Source organism: Bubalus bubalis, chromosome 8, assembly GCF_019923935.1.
Source record: "Bubalus bubalis isolate 160015118507 breed Murrah chromosome 8, NDDB_SH_1, whole genome shotgun sequence".
NCBI lineage: Eukaryota > Metazoa > Chordata > Mammalia > Artiodactyla > Bovidae > Bubalus > Bubalus bubalis.
The window spans coordinates 99255941-99274777 of NC_059164.1; the positions used below are offsets into that span (position 1 = coordinate 99255941).

The following is an 18837-nucleotide window of genomic DNA, read 5'->3' on the forward strand; positions in this document are numbered from 1 at the left end:
ACCTCAAGAGACTGAGACAGAACTGTGTTTGAGTGTCTCCTGTGGAGGTACGGGTCAGCAGTGGACTGCCACAGGGCCAGGGGCTCTGCGTGCAGCAGACCTGGGTATGGCATAAGCCCTCTTGGAGGAGGTTGTCATTAACCCCACCACAGAGCTTCCAGAACTTACACAGGACTGAGAAACAGGCTCTTGGAGGGCACAAACAGAACCCTGTGTGCACCAGGACCCAGGAGAAAGGAGCGGGGACCCCACAAGAGACTGACCCAGACTTGCCGGGGAGTGTCCAGGAGTCTCTGAAGAAGCGTGGGTCGTGGTGGCCTGCTGCAGGGTTGGGGGCACTGAGTGCAGCAGTACATGCATAGGACCTTCTGAAGGAGGTCTCCATTATCTTCATTCCTCCACCATAGTTTCACTTCAGTTCAGTTCAGTTGCTCATGTCCGACTCTTTGCAACCCCATGAATCGCAGCATGCCAGGCCTCCCTGTCTATCACCAACTCCCAGAGTTCACTCAGACTCACGTCCATCAAGTCAGTGATGCCAACCAGCCATCTCATCCTCTGTCGTCCCCTTCTCCTCCTGCCCCCAATCCCTCCCAGCATCAGAGTCTTTTCCAATGAGTCAACTCTTCGCATGAGGTGGCCAAGTACTGGAGTTTCAGCTTTAGCATCATTCCTTCCAAAGAACACCCAGGGCTGATAGCCTTTAGAATGGACTGGTTGGATCTCCTTGCAGTCCAAGGGACTCTCAAGAGTCTTCTCCAACACCACAGTTCAAAAGCATCAATTCTTCAGTGCTCAGCTTTCTTCACAGTCCAACTCTCACATCCATACATGACCAGTGGAAAAACCATAGCCTTCACTAGACGGACCTTTGTTGGCAAAGTAACGTCCCTACTTTTCAATATGCTATCTAGGTTGGTCATAACTTTTCTTCCAAGGAGTAAGCGTCTTTTAATTTCATGGCTGCAGTCACCATCTGCAGTGATTTTGGAGCCCAGAAAAATAAAGCCTGACACTGTTTCCACTGTTTCCCCATCTATTTCCCATGAAGTGATGGGACCAGATGCCATGATCTTACTTTTCTGAATGTTGAGTTTTAAGCCAACTTTTTCACTCTCCACTTTCACCTTCATTAAGAAGCTTTTTAGTTCCTCTTCACTTTCTGCCATAAGGGTGGTGTCATCTGCATATCTGAGGTTATTGATATTTCTCCCGGCAATCTTGATTCCAGCTTGTGCTTCTTCCAGCCCAGTGTTTCTCATGATGGACTCTGCATATAAGTTAAATAAGCAGGGTGACATTATACAGCCTTGACGTACTCCTTTTCCTATTTGGAACAATCTGTTGTTTCATGTCCAGTTCTAACTGTTGCTTCCTGACCTGCATACAAATTTCTCAAGAGGCAGATCAGGTGGTCTGGTATTCCCATCTCTTGAAGAATTTTCCACAGTTTATTGTGATCCACACAGTCAAAGGCTTTGGCATAGTCAATAAAGCAGAAATAGATGTTTTTCTGGAACTCTCTTGCTTTTTCGAATATCCAGCGGATGTCGGCAATTTGGTCTCTGGTTCCTCTGCCTTTTCTAAAACCAGCTTGAACATTTGGAAGTTCACAGTTCACGTATTGCTGAAGCCTGGCTTGGAGAATTTTGAGCATTACTTTACTAGCGTGTGAAAACTGACCTTTTCCAGTCCTGTGGCCACTGCTGAGTTTTCCAAATTTGCTGGCATATTGAGTGCAGCACTTTCACAGCATCATCTTTCAGGATTTGGAATAGCTGGAATTCCATCACCTCCACTAGCTTTGTTCATAGTGATGCTTTCTAAGGCCCACTTGACTTCACATTCCAGGATGCCTGGCTCTAGGTCAGTGACCACACCATAATGATTATCTGGGTTGTGAAGATCTTTTTTGTACAGTTCTTCTGTGTATTCTTGTCACCTCTTCTTAATGTCTTCTGCTTCTATTAGGTCCATACCATTTCTGTCCTTTATCGAGCCCATGTTTACATGAAATGTTTCCTTGGTATCTCTGATTTTCTTGAAGAGATCTCTAGTCTTTCCCATTCTGTTGTTTTCCTCTATTTCTTTGCATTGATTGCTGAGGAAGGCTTTCTTATCTCTGCTTGATATTCTTTGGAACTCTGCATTCAGATGCTTATATCTTTCCTTTTCTTTGCTTTTTCCTTCTCTTCCTTTCACAGCTATTTGTAAGGCCTCCCCAGACAGCCATTTTGCTTTTTGGCATTTCTTTTCCATGGGGATGGTCTTGATCCCTGTCTCCTGTACAATGTCACGAACCTCAGTCCATAGTTCATCAGGCACTCTATCTATCAGATCTAGGCCCTTAAATCTATTTCTCACTTCCACTGTATAATCATAAGGGATTTGATTTAGGTCATACCTGAATGGTCTAGTGATTTTCCCTACTTTCTTCAATTTAAGTCTGAATTTGGCAATAAGGAGTTCATGATCTGAGCCACAGTCAGCTCCTGGTCTTGTTTTGTTGACTGTATAGAGCTTCTCCACCTTTGGCTGCAAAGAATATAATCAATCTGATTTCAGTGTTGACCATCTGGTGATGTCCAAGCATAGAGTCTTCTCTTGTGTTGTTGGAACAACCATAGTTTGGCCCCAGGTAAATAGCAGGGAGGGAACAGAGCCCCTCCCATCAACAGAAAACTGGATTAAAGATTTACTGAGCATGGCCACACCCATCAGAACAAGAACAGTTTCCCCCTCAATCAGTCTCTCCCATCAGGAAGCTTCCATAAGCCTCTTAATCCTTCTCCACTAGAGGGCAGACAGACTGAAAACCGCAATCACAGAAAATGGCCCAATCTAATCACATGGACCACAGCCTTGTCTAACTCAATGAAACTATGAGTCATGCCCTGTAGGGCCACCCAAGACTGACAGGTCATGGTGGAGAGTTCTGAAAAAATGTGGTCCACTGGAGAAGGGAATGGCAAACCACTTCAGTATTCTTGCCTTAAGAACCCCATGAACAGTATGAAAAGGCAAAAAGATAGGACACTGAAAGATGAACTCCCCAGGTTGGTAGGTGCCCAATATGCTGTTGGAGATCAGTGGAGAACTAACTACAGAAAGAACGAAGAGATGGAGCCAACGCAAAAACAACACCCAGCTGTGGATGTGACTGGTGATAGAAGCAAGGTCTGATGCTGTAAAGAGCAATATTGCATAGGAACCTGGAATGTTAGGTCCATGAATCAAGGCAAATTGGAAGTGGTCAAACAGGAGATGGCAAGAGTGAATGTCAACATTTTAGGACTCAGTGAACTAAAATGGACTGGAATGGGTAAATTTAACTCAGATGACCATTATATCTATTACTGTGCACAAGAATCTCTTTGAAGAAATGGAGTAGCCATCACAGTACAGAGTCCGAAATGCAGCACTTGGATGAAACCTCAAAAACAACAGAATGATCTGTTTGTTTCCAAGGCAAATCATTCAGTATCATGGTAATACAAAGTCTATGCCCTAACCAGTAATGCTAAAGAAGCTGTTCTAAGAACACCACAAGACCTTCTAGAACTAACACCCAAAAAAGATGTGCTTTTCATTATAAGGGACTGGAATGCAAAAGTTGGAAGTCAAGAAACACCTTGGGTAACAGGCCAATTTGCCCTTGGAGTACAGAATGATGCAGGGCAAAGGCTAATAGAGTTTTGCCAAGAGAACACACTGGTCATAGCAAACACCCTCTTCCAACAACACAAGAGAAGACTCTACACATGGACATCATCAGATGGCCAACACCGAAATCAGATTGATTATATTCTTTGCAGCCAAAGGTGGAGAAGCTCTATACAGTCAGCAAAAACAAGACCGGGAGCTGACTGTGGCTCAGATCATGAACTCCTTATTGCCAAATTCAGACTTAAATTGAAGAGTGGGGAAAACCACTAGACCATTCAGGTATGACCTAAATCAAATCCCTCACTATTATACAGTGGAAGTGAGAAAAAGATTGAAGGGACTAGACCTGATAGAGTGCCTGATGAACTATGGACTGAGGTTTGTGACACTGTACAGGAGACAGGGATCAAGACCATCCCCGTGGAAAAGAAATGCAAAAAAGCAAAATGGCTGTCTGAGGCGGCCTTACATATAGCTGTGAAAAGAAGAGAAGCGAAAAAATCAAAGGAGAAAAGGAAAGATATAAGCATCTGAATGCAGAGTTCCAAAGAATATCAAGCAGAGATAAGAAAGCCTTCCTCAGTAATCAGTGCAGGGAAATAGAGGAAAACAACAGACTGGGAAAGACTAGAGAGCTCTTCAAGAAAATCAGAGATACCAAGGAAATATTTCATGTAAAGATGGGCTCGATAAAGGACAGAAATGGTATGGACCTAACAGAAGTAGAAGATATTAAGAAGAGGTGGCAAGAATACACAGGAGAACTGTACAAAAAAGATCTTCATGACCCAGATAATCATGATGGTGTGCTCACTCACCTAGAGACAGACATCCTGGAACGTTAAGTCAAGTGGGCCTTAGGAAGCATCACTATGAACAAAGCTAGTGGAGGTGATGGAATTCCACTGGAGCTATTTTAAATTCTACAAGATGATGCTGTCAAAGTGCTGCCATCAATATGCCAGCAAATTTGGAAAACTCAGCAGTGACCACTGGACTGGAAAAGGTCAGTTTTCATTCCAATCCCAAAGAGAGGCAATGCCAAAGAATGCTCAAACTACTGCACAATTACACTCATCTCACACGCTAGTAAAGTAATGCTCAAAATTCTCCAAGCCAGGCTTCAGCAATACGTGAACCATGAACTTGCAGATGTTCAAGCTGGATTTAGAAAAGGCAGAGGAACCAGAGATCAAATTGCCAACATCTGCTAGATCATCGAAAAAGCAAGAGAGTTCCAGAAAAGCATCTATTTCTGCTTTATTGACTATGCCAAGGCCTTTGACTGTGTGGATCACAATAAACTGTGGAAAATTCTTCAAGAGATGGGAATACCAGACCACCTGACTTGCCTCTTGAGAAACCTGTATGCAGGTCAGGATGCAACAGTTAGAACTGGACATGGAACAACAGATTGGTTCCAAATAGGGAAAGGAGTACGTCAAGGCTGTATAATGTCACCCTGCTTATTTAACTTATATGAAGAGTCCATCATGAGAAACACTGGGCTGGATGAAGCACACGCTGGAATCAAGATTGCCAGGAGAAATATCAATAACCTCAGATATGCAGATGACACCATCCTTATGGCAGAAATTGAAGAGGAACTGAAGAGTGTCTTGATAAAAATAAAAGAGGAGTGAAAAAGTTGGCTTAAAACTGAACATTCAGAAAAGTAAGATCATGGCATCTGGTCCCATCACTTCATGGGAAATATATGGGGCAATAGGGAAACAGTGACAGACTTTATTTTAGGGGGTTCCAAAACCATTGCAGATGGTGACTGCAGTCATGAAATTAAAAGACGCTTGTTCCTTGGAAGAACAGTTATGACCAACCTAGACAGCATATTAAAAACCAGAGATATTACTTTGCCAACAAAGGTTGGTATAGTCAAGGGTATGGTTTTTCCAGTAGTCATGTATGGATGTGCAAGTTGGACCATAAAGAAAGCTGAGCGCCGAAGAATTGATGCTTTTGAACTGTGGTGTTGGAGAAGACTCTTGAGAGTCCCTTGGACTGCAAGGAGATCCAACCAGTGCATCATAAAGGAAATCAGTCCTGAAGAGTCACGGGAAGGACTGATGCTGACGCTGAAACTCCAACACTTTGGCCACCTGATGCAAAGAACCGACTCATTTGAAAACTCCCTGATGCTGAGAACGATTGAAGGTGGGAGGAGAAGGAGACGAAAGAGGATGAGATGGTTGGATGGCATCACCGAGTCAATGGACATGAGTTTGAGTAAACTCCAGGAGTTGGTGATGGACAGGGAGGCCTGGTGTGCTGCAGTCTATGGGGTCGCAAAGAGTTGGATACGACTGAGCGACTGAACTGAACACGGAAACACATTTAAGACTTATTTACATATTTGAGTGTTTTTCTTGGTAGTATTTTCAAATGCTGTTACTAAAAGCTTTTTTCATGTATGTAATCTTATTTTTTAACTGAAATATAAATGACCTACATACAACACTACATTAATTCCAGGTGCACAACACAGTGATAATCACACTTCTAAAGATTTCAAAATGATCCCCATGATAAGTATAGTTAACATCTGTCACCATAGAAAGTTATTACCATATTAACTATATTCACTACACTGTACATTTCATTCCTGTGACACATTTATTTTGTAACTGAAAGATTATAACTCTTCATCTCCTATTTCACTCAACTCTCCCACTCTCCTCCCCTCTGGCCACCACCTATTTATTCTCTTATCTATGCATCTGTTTTGTTATGTTTTGTTCACTTATTTTGCTTTTTAGATTCCACATGTAAGTCAAACTATACAGTATTTGTCTTTCTCTGACTTACTTCACTTAATATGATAATCTCTAGGTCAATCCATGTTGCTGCAAATGACATTTCATTCTCTTTTTATGGCTGAGTAATATTCCATCATATATACACATGGCACAGGCTTCATTCATCTACTGATGGATGCTTAGGCTGCTTCCATATCTTGCCTATTGTAAATAATGCTGTAACAAAATTAAGAATTTGAAAATACTTTACTGAAATTCTAAAATGATTGTCATAAGAGGTTATAAGTGGAAGTTAGTTTTATACCTATACAACTGCTATCATTACTACTGTTTTTCACAACTATTATAGTAATAAGGAAAAGGTGAACAGAGTAGTTTGAAACTGAGCTTTTTTAAATGAGGAAATGAAGAAATATTATTTATACTAAGAACATATGTTTTAAAGAGGAATGTGGTTAAAAAAAAAAAGCTTTGGAAAAAACGAAGGAAGGGTCAACTGTTGGAGATACGTCAACTCAAATTTAACTAAACTACAGGTGGGTAAGAGATACTGTGATAAATACTGGAAATACAAAGATAAGGTCTAACTTCAAAAACTATATAGCACAACAGGGCAGACAAGCAGGTAAAAATTAATATAGGGTTCTTAACTGCAAGCAACAGAAACCAATTTACAGTGATGAACAGAAACGTACAGATATTAAAAGCAGCTCTCAGAATTGCTGAGACATTTGAAGAACCACCCTCAGTAAATGGGTAGGAACCAAGTGAGGAAGCTTAAAGGCAAGAAATCAAAATCAAAATTTGTGACATGAACCACCTGGGTAGAGAAAAGATGCCACAAGAGACACTACTTCTCCTTTTGGAAACTGGATGCTTTATTGCAGACACTTCATCTTTTCCTGTGGCTGAGTATCGGCTCCAGATAAAAGCACCCAATTAGCCATGTTTGGGTTATGGCCCATTTCCTAAACTTTGGGCAAAAGAAAGCAATTTATTTGTCCTTTTCTGCTTGTGCAGTGGGAGCTGGGCCTTGCATTTCACCAAGATTCATACTATATATAAATAGCAGAAAAGAAAGTGAAGTCGCTCAGTTGTGTCTGACTCGGTGACCGCATGGACTGTAGTCTACACCAGGCTCCTCCGTCCATGGGATTCCAGGCAAGAATACTGGAGTGGGTTGCCGTTTCTTTCTCCAGGAGATCTTCCTGACTCAGGGATTGAACCCAGGTCCCCCACATTGCAGGCAGACTACTTTACCCTCTGAGCCACTAGGGAAGCCATATATATAGCAGGGAACTCTTCAAAAACAGGAAGGGGCTCAAAGGCTGCAAGGTCCACCCCCAAGAAAACAAATGCCTGTCTACAAACACTGTAAATTAAATCGAGACTTGCAGAAATATTTTGAGAAGGAGTCTCTGTGTTCTCAGTTTGAAAAGCATTAGTCAAACACTTAAATAATAACAAGTGATACACTCCTATACCTGGCACCTTTGCTTTTATAACCATTCATTAAGACAAAACTCTTGGAACATTCAAAACTTGAGAGAGATATTCCACAGAAAGAGTTTCTTAAGCCACATACAGTTTTTCAAACTCAAATCCAATGACTTGTTAGTCAAGCCAAAAGCCTGTAAGTCTTAAGTTTAAGCAACTCTACACTTAAACATAATACAACAAGAAAGCTCTATATTATTAGCATACTACACTGGCTTAAAAGAGAGATTAACAACACAGGAAATGTTATGCAAAACAAAAACTTCAAAAATAAGCAGAAATTTACCAAGCAAATAGAGTGGAACAAAAAAAGAATATAACGGTGGTAATAGCTATACAAAGCACTTCATTAGAAAACAGTGCAATGCAGTGAAACAGGCACCTGTTCAAGTCAGAAAAAGTGAACTGAAGTCCTAATCCTAATTAGCAGTATAATCTGAGTCAAATCCTTTAATATCTAATTTTTCCTCATTTACAAAATGAGGAAGGTAGACTAGATGATCTTTAAGTAGTTTTACTTCTAAACAAATGTTGGGTTGTTGTTATTAATAACAATGGTTAACATTTATCGGCACTCACTATATTCCAGGGAAAATAGTATACAGTTTACATATATTAAGTAGGTATCATTATCCCCCTTTTCTCCAATTCAGGAAATTTAAGCTCTAAGCAGTTAACTAACTCATTGAAAGTGATCAGGTTAATAAGCTAGCCAGAACTGGAGGATTTAATTCCAAAGTCAATACACTCAATCATGTTAAACCAGTAACAATATTCCAAATTCCCTCAGGACAAGGACTTTGCTATTACGGCATTTATTATACTATGGGAAAAACATTATCTATCTTTTTCTGATATCTAAATTTTTCAGATGGCTAATAATTTAGACCCAAGTATCAAAATACTCATTATTTTATATGGTCAAACAGAAATCTTTCCAAAATATACCACACTTGTCTTATATTTTAAATAAGAGATAAAAGTAGATCAAATCTTTTAAACTTTTCCTGAAGCTCAAGGTTATATTTACATACAGTAGTTATTGTACAGGTCTGGGGAACTTGAAGGTAATGTGACTGTGTCTCTTCATTCTCTCAGGTCAGCTTACATTTTTGTTTCTTCTCTCGTTGATTTCATTGACCACAGGTCCTCTACACCCATATTAGTGTTTTGCAGACTTAAAAAAATAAGTCCGTTGCATAAAAACTACTTTCACTCACATTTCTCATTACAAGGTGGCCTGGATATAGTACCATAAAGTAATTCTTAATTATCAATTCAGCTGTGATTTGATTACCTAAACAGAACTTTGCTGTTCCAAATACTTTGATAAAGAATACTGCCATACTGTATCATACCTTCCCACTTTGAGATACTTCATAAAGAATTAAAATCTAAAGTAGCATGTCTTCAGATCACATGCTGCAAGCATTCCAGGAAAAAGAAAATGCAATGTTTATGAAGACATATGGGTTAAAGGTAAGGGTGGTTCCAAAAATGCTCAGTTTCCTTAAAATGACAGAAAAAAAGGAAGAATTCTTAAAGAAACTATTGCAGAAATTCTAAAGGGAATATAAGAGAGAAAGTGGCTCTATCCCATACTAAAACATATTATGAAGATACCATTAAAATTGCTTAGTATGGATTGAAAAAGAGCAAGAAACATTGGAATTTTCTTTAGGACAAAGATAATAGTTCAGATTAGCAGGCAAAGAAGAAACACAATAAATGTGAAAACTGTCTAAAAAAATACACTAACTATATTACTATTTCATACCTTCCCATAAAATAATTAACAAAATGATCAAATGCCTAAAACAGAAAACAATAAAAAAGAAAACCAGAAGTTCTGGGAAAAAAAAAAAAGACCAACTTTACTCATAATCTGATAGAGAAGAAACAGTCTCTTCAAATAGTACACAAAATCCAAGTCACAAAAGGGGAAAAAGTGACAAATTCAATCATATAAAAAGTCAAGACTGCTGTAAAACAACAGCATCAGTCCTGGGTGTTCATTGGAAGGAATGATGCTGAAGCTGAAACTCCAATACTTTGGCCACCTCATGCAAAGAGTTGACTCATTGGAAAAGACCCTGATGCTAGGAGGGATTGGGGGCAGGAGGAGAAGGGGATGAGATGGCTGGATGGCATCAGTGACTCGATGGACATGAGTCTGAGTGAACTCCGGGAGTTGGTGATGGACAGGGAGGCCTGGCGTGCTGTGATTCATGGGGTCGCAAAGAGTCGGACATGACTGAGCGACTGAACTGAACTGAAAACAACAAAAAAAGATAAAGCCAAGAGACAAACCGGGAAAAACACTTGCAAAATGTATGATAAAAAATTAATTTATAAAGGGCTCATACAAATCAATTTTAAAAACCAGACCAATTACCTACTAGAAAAATGAAAGGTATAAACAAGAAATCTGAGGAAATGAATACAAATGCTAAAAGTTCTGATGTTTCATTTCCTCATTAAAGAAATGCAAATCACCTATTCAGATAGCAAAAATGCAATGTCATTAGGGAATGGTCGTGTGCTACTGACTTGTGTCTAAGTTGATAAAACTCATCAGGAGGGTCATAGAGCTATGGCCTCAGAAACTGTCAAGGTGTGTATACACATACAAACATATCTATATATATATATATAAAGGTAATCACAATAATGTGAGCCAGAAAAAAGATGTTTATTATGGAGCATTAGTTAAATTATGGTATATACATAAAATGGAATAATATGCACCACTTAAAAAGGAGGGATGAATAAATGTAATGTGGAACCTAAGATAAATTATTAAGGAATTAAAAAAAAGCAAAGTGCAGAAGTGTGCATAATTTTTTAAAGTGGGGAAATGGATGAGTAAGTGGGTTTTCCAATGTTTTCCTGGAATTACTTACGTGGCCCTGTGAAGAATGGCTAACTCTGTTCACAGGTACTGCACAGAGAGCCACAGGTGCTGTACTTTCTAGTCTGTGCTGCTAACAAGTCGCTTCAGTCGTGTCCGACTCTGTGTGACCCCACAGATGGCAGCCCACCAGGCTCCCCCGTCCCTGGGATTCTCCAGGCAAGAACACTGGAGTGGGCTGCCATTTCCTTCTCCAATGCATGAAAGAGAAAAGTGAAAGGGAAGTCGCTCAGTCGTGTCCGACTCCTAGCGACCCCATGGACTGCAGCCTACCAGGCTCCTCCGTCTGTGGGATCTTCTAGGCAAAAGTACTGGAATGGGGTGCCATTGCCTTCTCCTTTCTAGTCTGTATCTGAGTTAATTTCACTTGTTAAAGTTAACAGTAATTTTCTAGAGAGCAGAATTACAGACCAAATTTTGTCTTTTTTTATACTTTTCTGATTAAAAAAACCTAATAAAATCTGTATTTTAAATAAAAAAACACTCTAGTAGGGATAATGGGCAAGGGGTACTTTGTCGCATTTTATTAACAGGAAGGCCTGGTGTGCTGCAGTCCATGGGGTCGCAAAGAGTCAGACATGACTGAGCAACTGAACTGATGATTCTATCAATACAGCTTTATCCCTTAAATAATAAGTATGTTACTCTAAAATTTAAATCAGCTTTATTACACTTTTACTTGTTTGCCCTAGTTTTTTATAATGTTTAGAATCTCAAAGCAAAACATGACAAATAGCTGATGTATATATGAGTAAACACTCCTCCTGCAATGTAAAAAAGATCTTCTCATTTTAAATTCAAAGTAAGAGACAGAGAAAAGTATCTAAACTATTCTGTATCTACTGAGGGCACCCTTTTACACAAGCTGACCTACTGGCTTTCTGACTGGGTCACAGGCCCTGCTGCAGAAAGGGCCTAAACACAGTGACAAATATGTAAAAAAGAAACAAAAAACAGGAAACTATGTAAAACTGATATATGCAAGATAGTTTGAATCAGGACCTCTTTTCAATTGCCTATTTTATTAGGAAAGTGAAAAGTGATCCCAGTAAGTCATACAATTTCTTAAGATTAGAGCTGATACTTTCCCTCATGTTCAAGAGATCCTTTTCTTTCACAAGATGAACAATTGTTGCTTTTCAACCTATCAGAATGTCAAAAGCAGGTGTAACTAGAAAGGGGCTGGAGTGGGAAAGACAACCACAGAGAAAGAGAAGTTAGAGAGACCTGATGTCTAGTGTTTCACAGCAAGTGAAACAGAAGCACATGTAAACAAGAGTACATATATCAGACCTGCTGGAGATTCTAAGGTAACTACTTATCCATACAACTCACAAGCGTTCACCTGAGCTGGAGTCTCAAAACTAAACACAAAGCTCACCTCTAAGTAGTCTCAATGGATAATTACCATCTTGCTGTGATTATTTTGAATACTTAATTATACTCAATAATATAGCATCCCTGAGGTATCTAGCATTATTGAAAAATGAAAGTCAATGTTATGCTTAAGTAATAAGAGCTCTGACGTCAGAGAGACTGACTTAAAATCTCAGCTTTGTTACTCAAGAGCTCTAGGACCTTGGGCAAGTTGTTTAACCTTTGGCTTTGTTTCTTCATCTCTAAAATCTCTAATATTGGGTTAACAAATTAACTATGTTCATGGGTTGATGTGATAAATAAAAGCAGTTACACTTCTACATGGCTTCACAGTATTCAAATAAAGTTTTAAGAACATACTTTTTGGAAAAAATGCCATTTATTTAAACCATTCTGAATAGAAATCGCAATACCTCAGTTAACTTTTGTTTCTTCTTAAAGCAAACAGACACAACTTAACTTTTCTATAGGATAATTATTAATACAAATGATAAGATTATGTGTGACTATGAGGGCTTCACAGGTGACACAGTAGTAAAGAATCTGCCTGCCAATGCGGGAAATGCAAGAGCCGCAGGTCAGATCCCTGGTCAGGAAAATCCCCTGGAGTAGGAAATGGCAACCTACTCCAGTATTCTTGCCTGGAAAATTCCATGGATAGAGGAGCCCGGCGGGCTACAGTCCATGGGGTCGCAAAGTCGGACACAACTGAACATGCGCACATGCACGCACACACGTTTCCACAAGCCATCAGTTTCTTTAGCAACACTTTAAGAAAGATAGCACCTGACAAGACTTAAAGTTTACAGAGAAGTCGCCATGCTAATTATTTCCAAATGTAACAATTTTAAAAGTAAACAGTTAAAATTTTAAAAAACTATAGCTGTCTTACTATATCCTTGCTGCTGCTGCTAAGTTGTTTCAGTCGTGTCCGACTCTGTGGGACCCCACTGACGGCAGCCCACCAGGCTCCCCCATCCCTGGGATTCTCCAGGCAAGAACACTGGAGTGGGTTGCCATTTCCTCCTCCAATGCATGAAAGTGAAAAGTGAAAGTGAAGTCGCTCAGTCCTGTCTAACTCTTAGCGACCCCATGGACTGCAGCCCACCAGGCTCCTCCGTCCATGGGATTTTCCAGGCAAGAGTACTGGAGTGGGGTGCCATCGCCTTATTCACAATCAAGTAACTTGTGCTTGCCTCTTCCCACTCCAGTACTCTTGCCTGGAAAATCCCATGGACGGAGGAGCCTGGTGGGCTGCAGTCCATGGGGTCGCTAAGAGTCGGACACGACTGAGCGACTTCACTTTCACTTTTCACTTTCATGCATTGGAGGAGGAAATGGCAACCCACTCCAGTGTTCTTGCCTGGAGAATCCCAGGGACGGCGGGCCCTGGTGGGCTGCCGTCTCTGGGGTCTCACAGAGTCGGACACGACTGAAGCGACTTAGCAGCAGCAGCAGTGCTTGCCTCTTGCAAGCCCCTTTCTCATCTTCTTAAGGTGCTCACGCAAGTAAGTTACTGTGAGCTAAGAAGCCAGATAACCATTTCATGGCAGACCGATCCGGTGAAAAATATATGGGCTGTAGAGACAGCTCTGTGTTTAAATTCCAGGTATGCTACTTATTTTGTGATCTTGTTAAATTACTTAACTTCTCTTTAGCTTCAATTTCCTCATCTTTAAAATGGGAATGCAATTACCTATACTGAAATGCTGTGGTAAAAGGCAAATAAAAATTGAGGTAAAACTCTTTCAGAGTACTTTCCAGTACCTGCCAAAATAAGTCATCCTGTCAATGATAATTATTATTACGTAACTAATGCAGGATGTTAAAACTACAGTGAACTTAAGAATATAAAGGATTTATTTGGAACATATGCTTTTAATGTGTGAGATTCCTTGGCACCATACTGGAGATACAAAGATGAAAAAGGATATATGTATCTATCCTCCAGAGGCTCACAGCCTTTAATTACAGACAGACACACAAACAAAATCATAGCAATTTGGTAAGTGAAACAGTAGAAGCAGCAGCACTCCATGTGAAGTCAAAATGCCTTTCTGGAGGAGGTGGTAGTTAAGCTAAGAGGATAAATAGCTCACCAGGTAGGACTTAGGGACTGCGGTGAGCTGACTTGGTCAAGAAGGATGAAAGATCACAGGTGAAGACAATATACAAGTAAGAAACAGCTTGGCGAGGTCTGGAACAGAGTACGTGTAGAGAGGAGAGTTTAAAAAGGCCAGCATAGGCCAGATCTTCATGATCTGGGATGCCAAACCAAGGAGGAGTTGGCCCTTTTAAAAATCAATAATGGGGAATCACAAAAGTATAAGGGTAACGAAGGAGGTTGGCTGAAAAAGACGCTCAGATTCCTATTACACAGAGACTCCTCCAGCTGAGATGTTCCAGCTGACCAGGGACGAGAGAGAAACTACAGTCAAGGAAAATATAGTCCAGGTGGTTAAGTAGCAATTAATTTAAAGTAGTGATGTTACGAGAAAGGAACTAAGAAATAAGGTAGTCTTGATACCACTCAAAAAGTTGGGGAAATTCCCCAATTTCTAGTTTGGGCAAATGGGTGGGTCATGAAGTCATTAGAAGGTGGACAAGAAAAATAGAAACATTCAGGATTTATCTGAATGCAGTTATTTACTATGTCTGGAGCTCAAATGAAGGCTGAATTAACTCCAATGGGAGAAATTAACATAAAGGCAGAAATGGAAGGCAAAAATAAGGCATTCAGATGAATCACACAGACTAAAGACAGTGACTACTACCACCATTGCTGATGAATATCCTACTTTGTGTCTTTCGCTTGTTTTCCAACTGAACAAATTGTCATATGTGAGATGTTACTTTTAATCTACATGCTACCTTATCAGTATGAATGCTTTTTCCAGAGGTCAGCTGAACATTAATGTTTAAATTTTCTGAGCATCACTATCATGCCAAGATTAGCAAAGTGCTGGGGGCCTGAACGGTGCCCAATAAAAATGGAAGAATTAATATAGTCTTTATATTTAGTTTCTTATAGTCAAGAAACCAAACTGCTTCAGATACTGTTTTAATGATGATTCAGATAAGCATGTAACATGGAATAATCTGTTTTTCTTTATATGTTGCTTTTTTCATTTAGGAACATATAATTTTCAGTGGTTTGGGAACTTTGAATTTATTTTTCAGAATTCAAGAATTCACCCCAAGCCAACAATTTATGCCTATCCATACTCCAGACTTCTGTACAGAAGTCAGTAGAAAAGTACAATTATTGCTTTTTAAAACATTAATTTTAAGGAAAAATACTAAACTGCTTCACCTACAGGTCCATTCTTATATGTTAACAATGTGAGAGATCTTCACAGGTATACTCAGGGGAGTATTTTAAAGATGCTCACCCCTTAGAAGGAAAACTAGATAACAAGACATGTTTCTTTATGTACTTTCTCTGTACACAACTCAGATAAATGCAGATCACATAAACTTAGAAAATAATAATGACTGCCCACCAGATGAAAAAGGTCAATCTATGAATAAGCAGGGAAGATGGAGGCTGGGCAGAAGAAACCATGTTAGGAGGACTTGAAATATAAAAAGGCACAATAGGAGAGCTCAGTCAGTGAAAAATGGAGGGCTAGTTTTTGGCTGTTTTGTTTTTTATCATTTTTCATTAACAAAGCAAAAGGTATTTTAAGAGACTCAACAGTCTCATAGTTTTTACTCAATAAAAACTAAGAAAAGAAAAAGCTCCATGATCTGTTCAAAGAATTACTTTTTTTGCATAAATCAGTTAATACTTTCTTTTGATGTCTATCCTTCCCTCTTATGCACATCTTTTTTGTTAATGAGTGTAGGCAGTATGGTAGTATTAGGGAAAAATCAAAATTAAACAGAATAGACTGACCTAACTTAAAAACCGAAAACAAATCAATCCATTGTTACTAGCACTTATTTTTACACAAATGTTTTTGTGAGACTGAAAACTGTGCATAATCTGCCTGCATGTGGACCTTGGAAATGTCCTGCTAGAGATCTTGGTATCATAAATTTTCACAATTACAGTTTAGATTGTGAGACTCTGGAGCAGTGAAGGAGTCTAAGTCTGGGAGTCAGCAGTTTAGTTCTGCCTTCCTTTTGTTATCTCTGTAACTAGATTTTTTTTCCCCCCCATATGCACCCTGTATCTCAGTAATCTTATCTGTAAAATGGGACCAATAGAAAGATTTACTTCACAAGATGCACAAGGATAATGTAACAGGAAGACACTATGTAAAGCATGTTATTTTTGTAGCTGCAAGCTCAGTCCTTAACTTTTCAAATCTCAAGAACATAAAATAAACTAGGTGCCACCATTAGCAGAAAAACAAAAGCCCACTCACTTCCAGAGTACTGCATGCAGTGTCTCACCACTGGAATCACACCATGAAAAGTTCCCAGTAACTTCTTTCCTTTAACCTTACATTGAAACATCCAAAAAGACTGGTTTCAGACTCCCACTAGCTGAAGGCAGTTAACAGTATCCTAAAAATCCATCTCAAAGGACTAAGAAGATAATCTGCATGCGGAATGTCTAGATTGCAATGGTATTAAATAGAGTAAAAACTAACAGTAGCTTGCCCTGCACAATCCTCTAAGTTTTAAGAAACTCTGCTTTTGCTTACTTGCTTCTAACACTCCACTGTGAAGCAGAAACACAGCATCCTATACCAGTGGTCACAGCCTTTGAAGAACTAGAAGCTGGATCAGATTCTCAAGCTTTTAGACGTTGAGCAAGATGCCCTCCATGATCATGTCACAAAGTTATACATTTTAGAAACAACATGTGCTCCATATTTATGTAATAAAGTCCTATTTTGTTTTGGAAGATTTCTTTTTAGATCATCACCATGTTAGAATCACATATAAGTTCTCTCATAATTACACAAGGCGTAATTTGAGGGTCCAAAGGCAGGCCATTGGAATTTTAAGTTTACCACTCCATCACAACATGGATTCACACTTGGGTTTAGGTTTGAGATTAGCTTTCTTCATCATGATTTTCCCTCTAAATGTACTGTGACTAAACTACATTACTTTTTATTACACATGTAAGCACTTCTGATGGAATCTAGGAGAAAGATGGAATCACTGAAGTTAACCCGCTGGTTTGAAAACTGCTCAAGTATCTTAAACACTCCCAGATGCTAACTGACAACTTGACCACTGGAAGCAAATTAAGTTATTCGTTGCAGCGGGGGAGAGGAAAGAGGCCACACCCAAAGTTAAGAGTTCACAGAGAAGTGACACCAAGTTTCAGAATTTTAACTACTGCTATTTTCGGTACTCCTTTTTTTTCCACGGTCAAGGAATACTTTAAAAATTCGTAACAGGCCCAAAGTTAAATAGAAAACGTTACTCTGATTCTAATCACTTAAGTTACTTCGTTCAGTAGTGGGCAGGTCCAAGATGGAGAATTACCTCATCCAAAGAAAGATTGGAAGTAATGCTGGCGTCGAACAGGGCCGAACTCAAGTCCTCAATGCTCATAAGCGACTCTAGAAGAGCTGGTCACCCACTCTGCCCTCCCCCGAGAAGCCAGGAAGGCAAGACCCTGTGTCACCACGGCAGTTATCTGACCCAGAACGCGACCGTTTTCTGTGGACTCAGTTTTCGGCTTTAGACCCTCCCGGCCTCCCACTCTCTCCGCGCCACCTCCATCCAGGAGGTCGCCCCCGCTTCCTCAGCCTCCTCTCCATCCCACCTCCGTGCTCTCGCCGACTCCACTCATTCCCCCACTTACCTTGGCCACATAGTCTTTCACCTCATCTAGGTCTCCGTTTTTCAGGGCCCACATGAACTCCTTGTCGCACATCACTGCAGCGGGGCGGGCCGGCTGGCCGGACAGCAAGACGAGGAGGCGGTGGCAGCGGCAAGCGGATACCGCCGGGCGAGAGGGACACAGGGCCGCGCGGTAGCCGCACAGAAGAGAAGGCGGGGTAGGCGGCCAGGCGGGCGAGGCAGTTGGCCACGGCGACCGTTAGGGCGGGAGAAAGAAAAGTTGTTTTTTTCTTTTTTTTTTTTTGCGGCCACCGGGCCCAGCAGAGCAGGTTCCGCCTGGCCGAGGAGAAGCAGCAGCGCTTGCACTTCCGGTTCACTCCCGGCTAGGACCGTCCCCCAACTTCCTCTTCCTCTTCCCCGCGGCGGAACGCCCTGCTCAGGACCCCGCCCCGAAGGCGCGCGGCGGAGCGCTCCGCGTGCGCAGACGCAGTGACTGAGCCGCCGGCGGGGTGGGGGGGGACGCGGGCCGGGGAGTAGTGGGCGTGTCTAGGAGACTAGACGACTGGGTTGGAGGTCGAGAAGGGCCATAGCGCTAATGGAGGAACTGCGCAGCGTGAATGGGAAAAACTTAAAGAAACAACTCATAATGTCGGAGCGCACCCTGCTTACTTTCTAAGTGTTCAATAGAAATTGAATTCCTTCCCTTTTCTTTTCCCTCCTTCCCTCCTTCCTTCCCTTGATCTTTCCTTTCCTTCCTCCACTATCGAGCATCCTTGGGCTCCTACTACATGTCAGGTTCTGCTGGGCACAGAGAATATACTTTTAAAAAAAAAAGCTTCAGTTCAGTTGCTCAGTCGCGTC

The 18837-nt window shown here is 40.7% G+C and overlaps 1 protein-coding gene across 2 annotated transcripts in view; it reads right to left on the minus strand.

The window, feature by feature from the left end:
- The window catches only part of MTPN (myotrophin), a 79444-nt gene extending 61023 nt beyond the window's left edge, over positions 1 to 18421 (minus strand). The window contains exon 1 of one of the 2 annotated variants that reach the window (XM_006041171.4): positions 17999 to 18403. In XM_006041171.4, the coding sequence (XP_006041233.1) occupies positions 17999 to 18070 (72 nt within the window). In that variant the 5' untranslated portion in view covers positions 18071 to 18403. Of the gene's footprint in view, positions 1 to 17998 lie in introns of both variants that reach the window. The other variant, XM_044946911.2, reaches the window with a different exon arrangement.
- Positions 18422 to 18837: the final 416 nt, after the last annotated feature.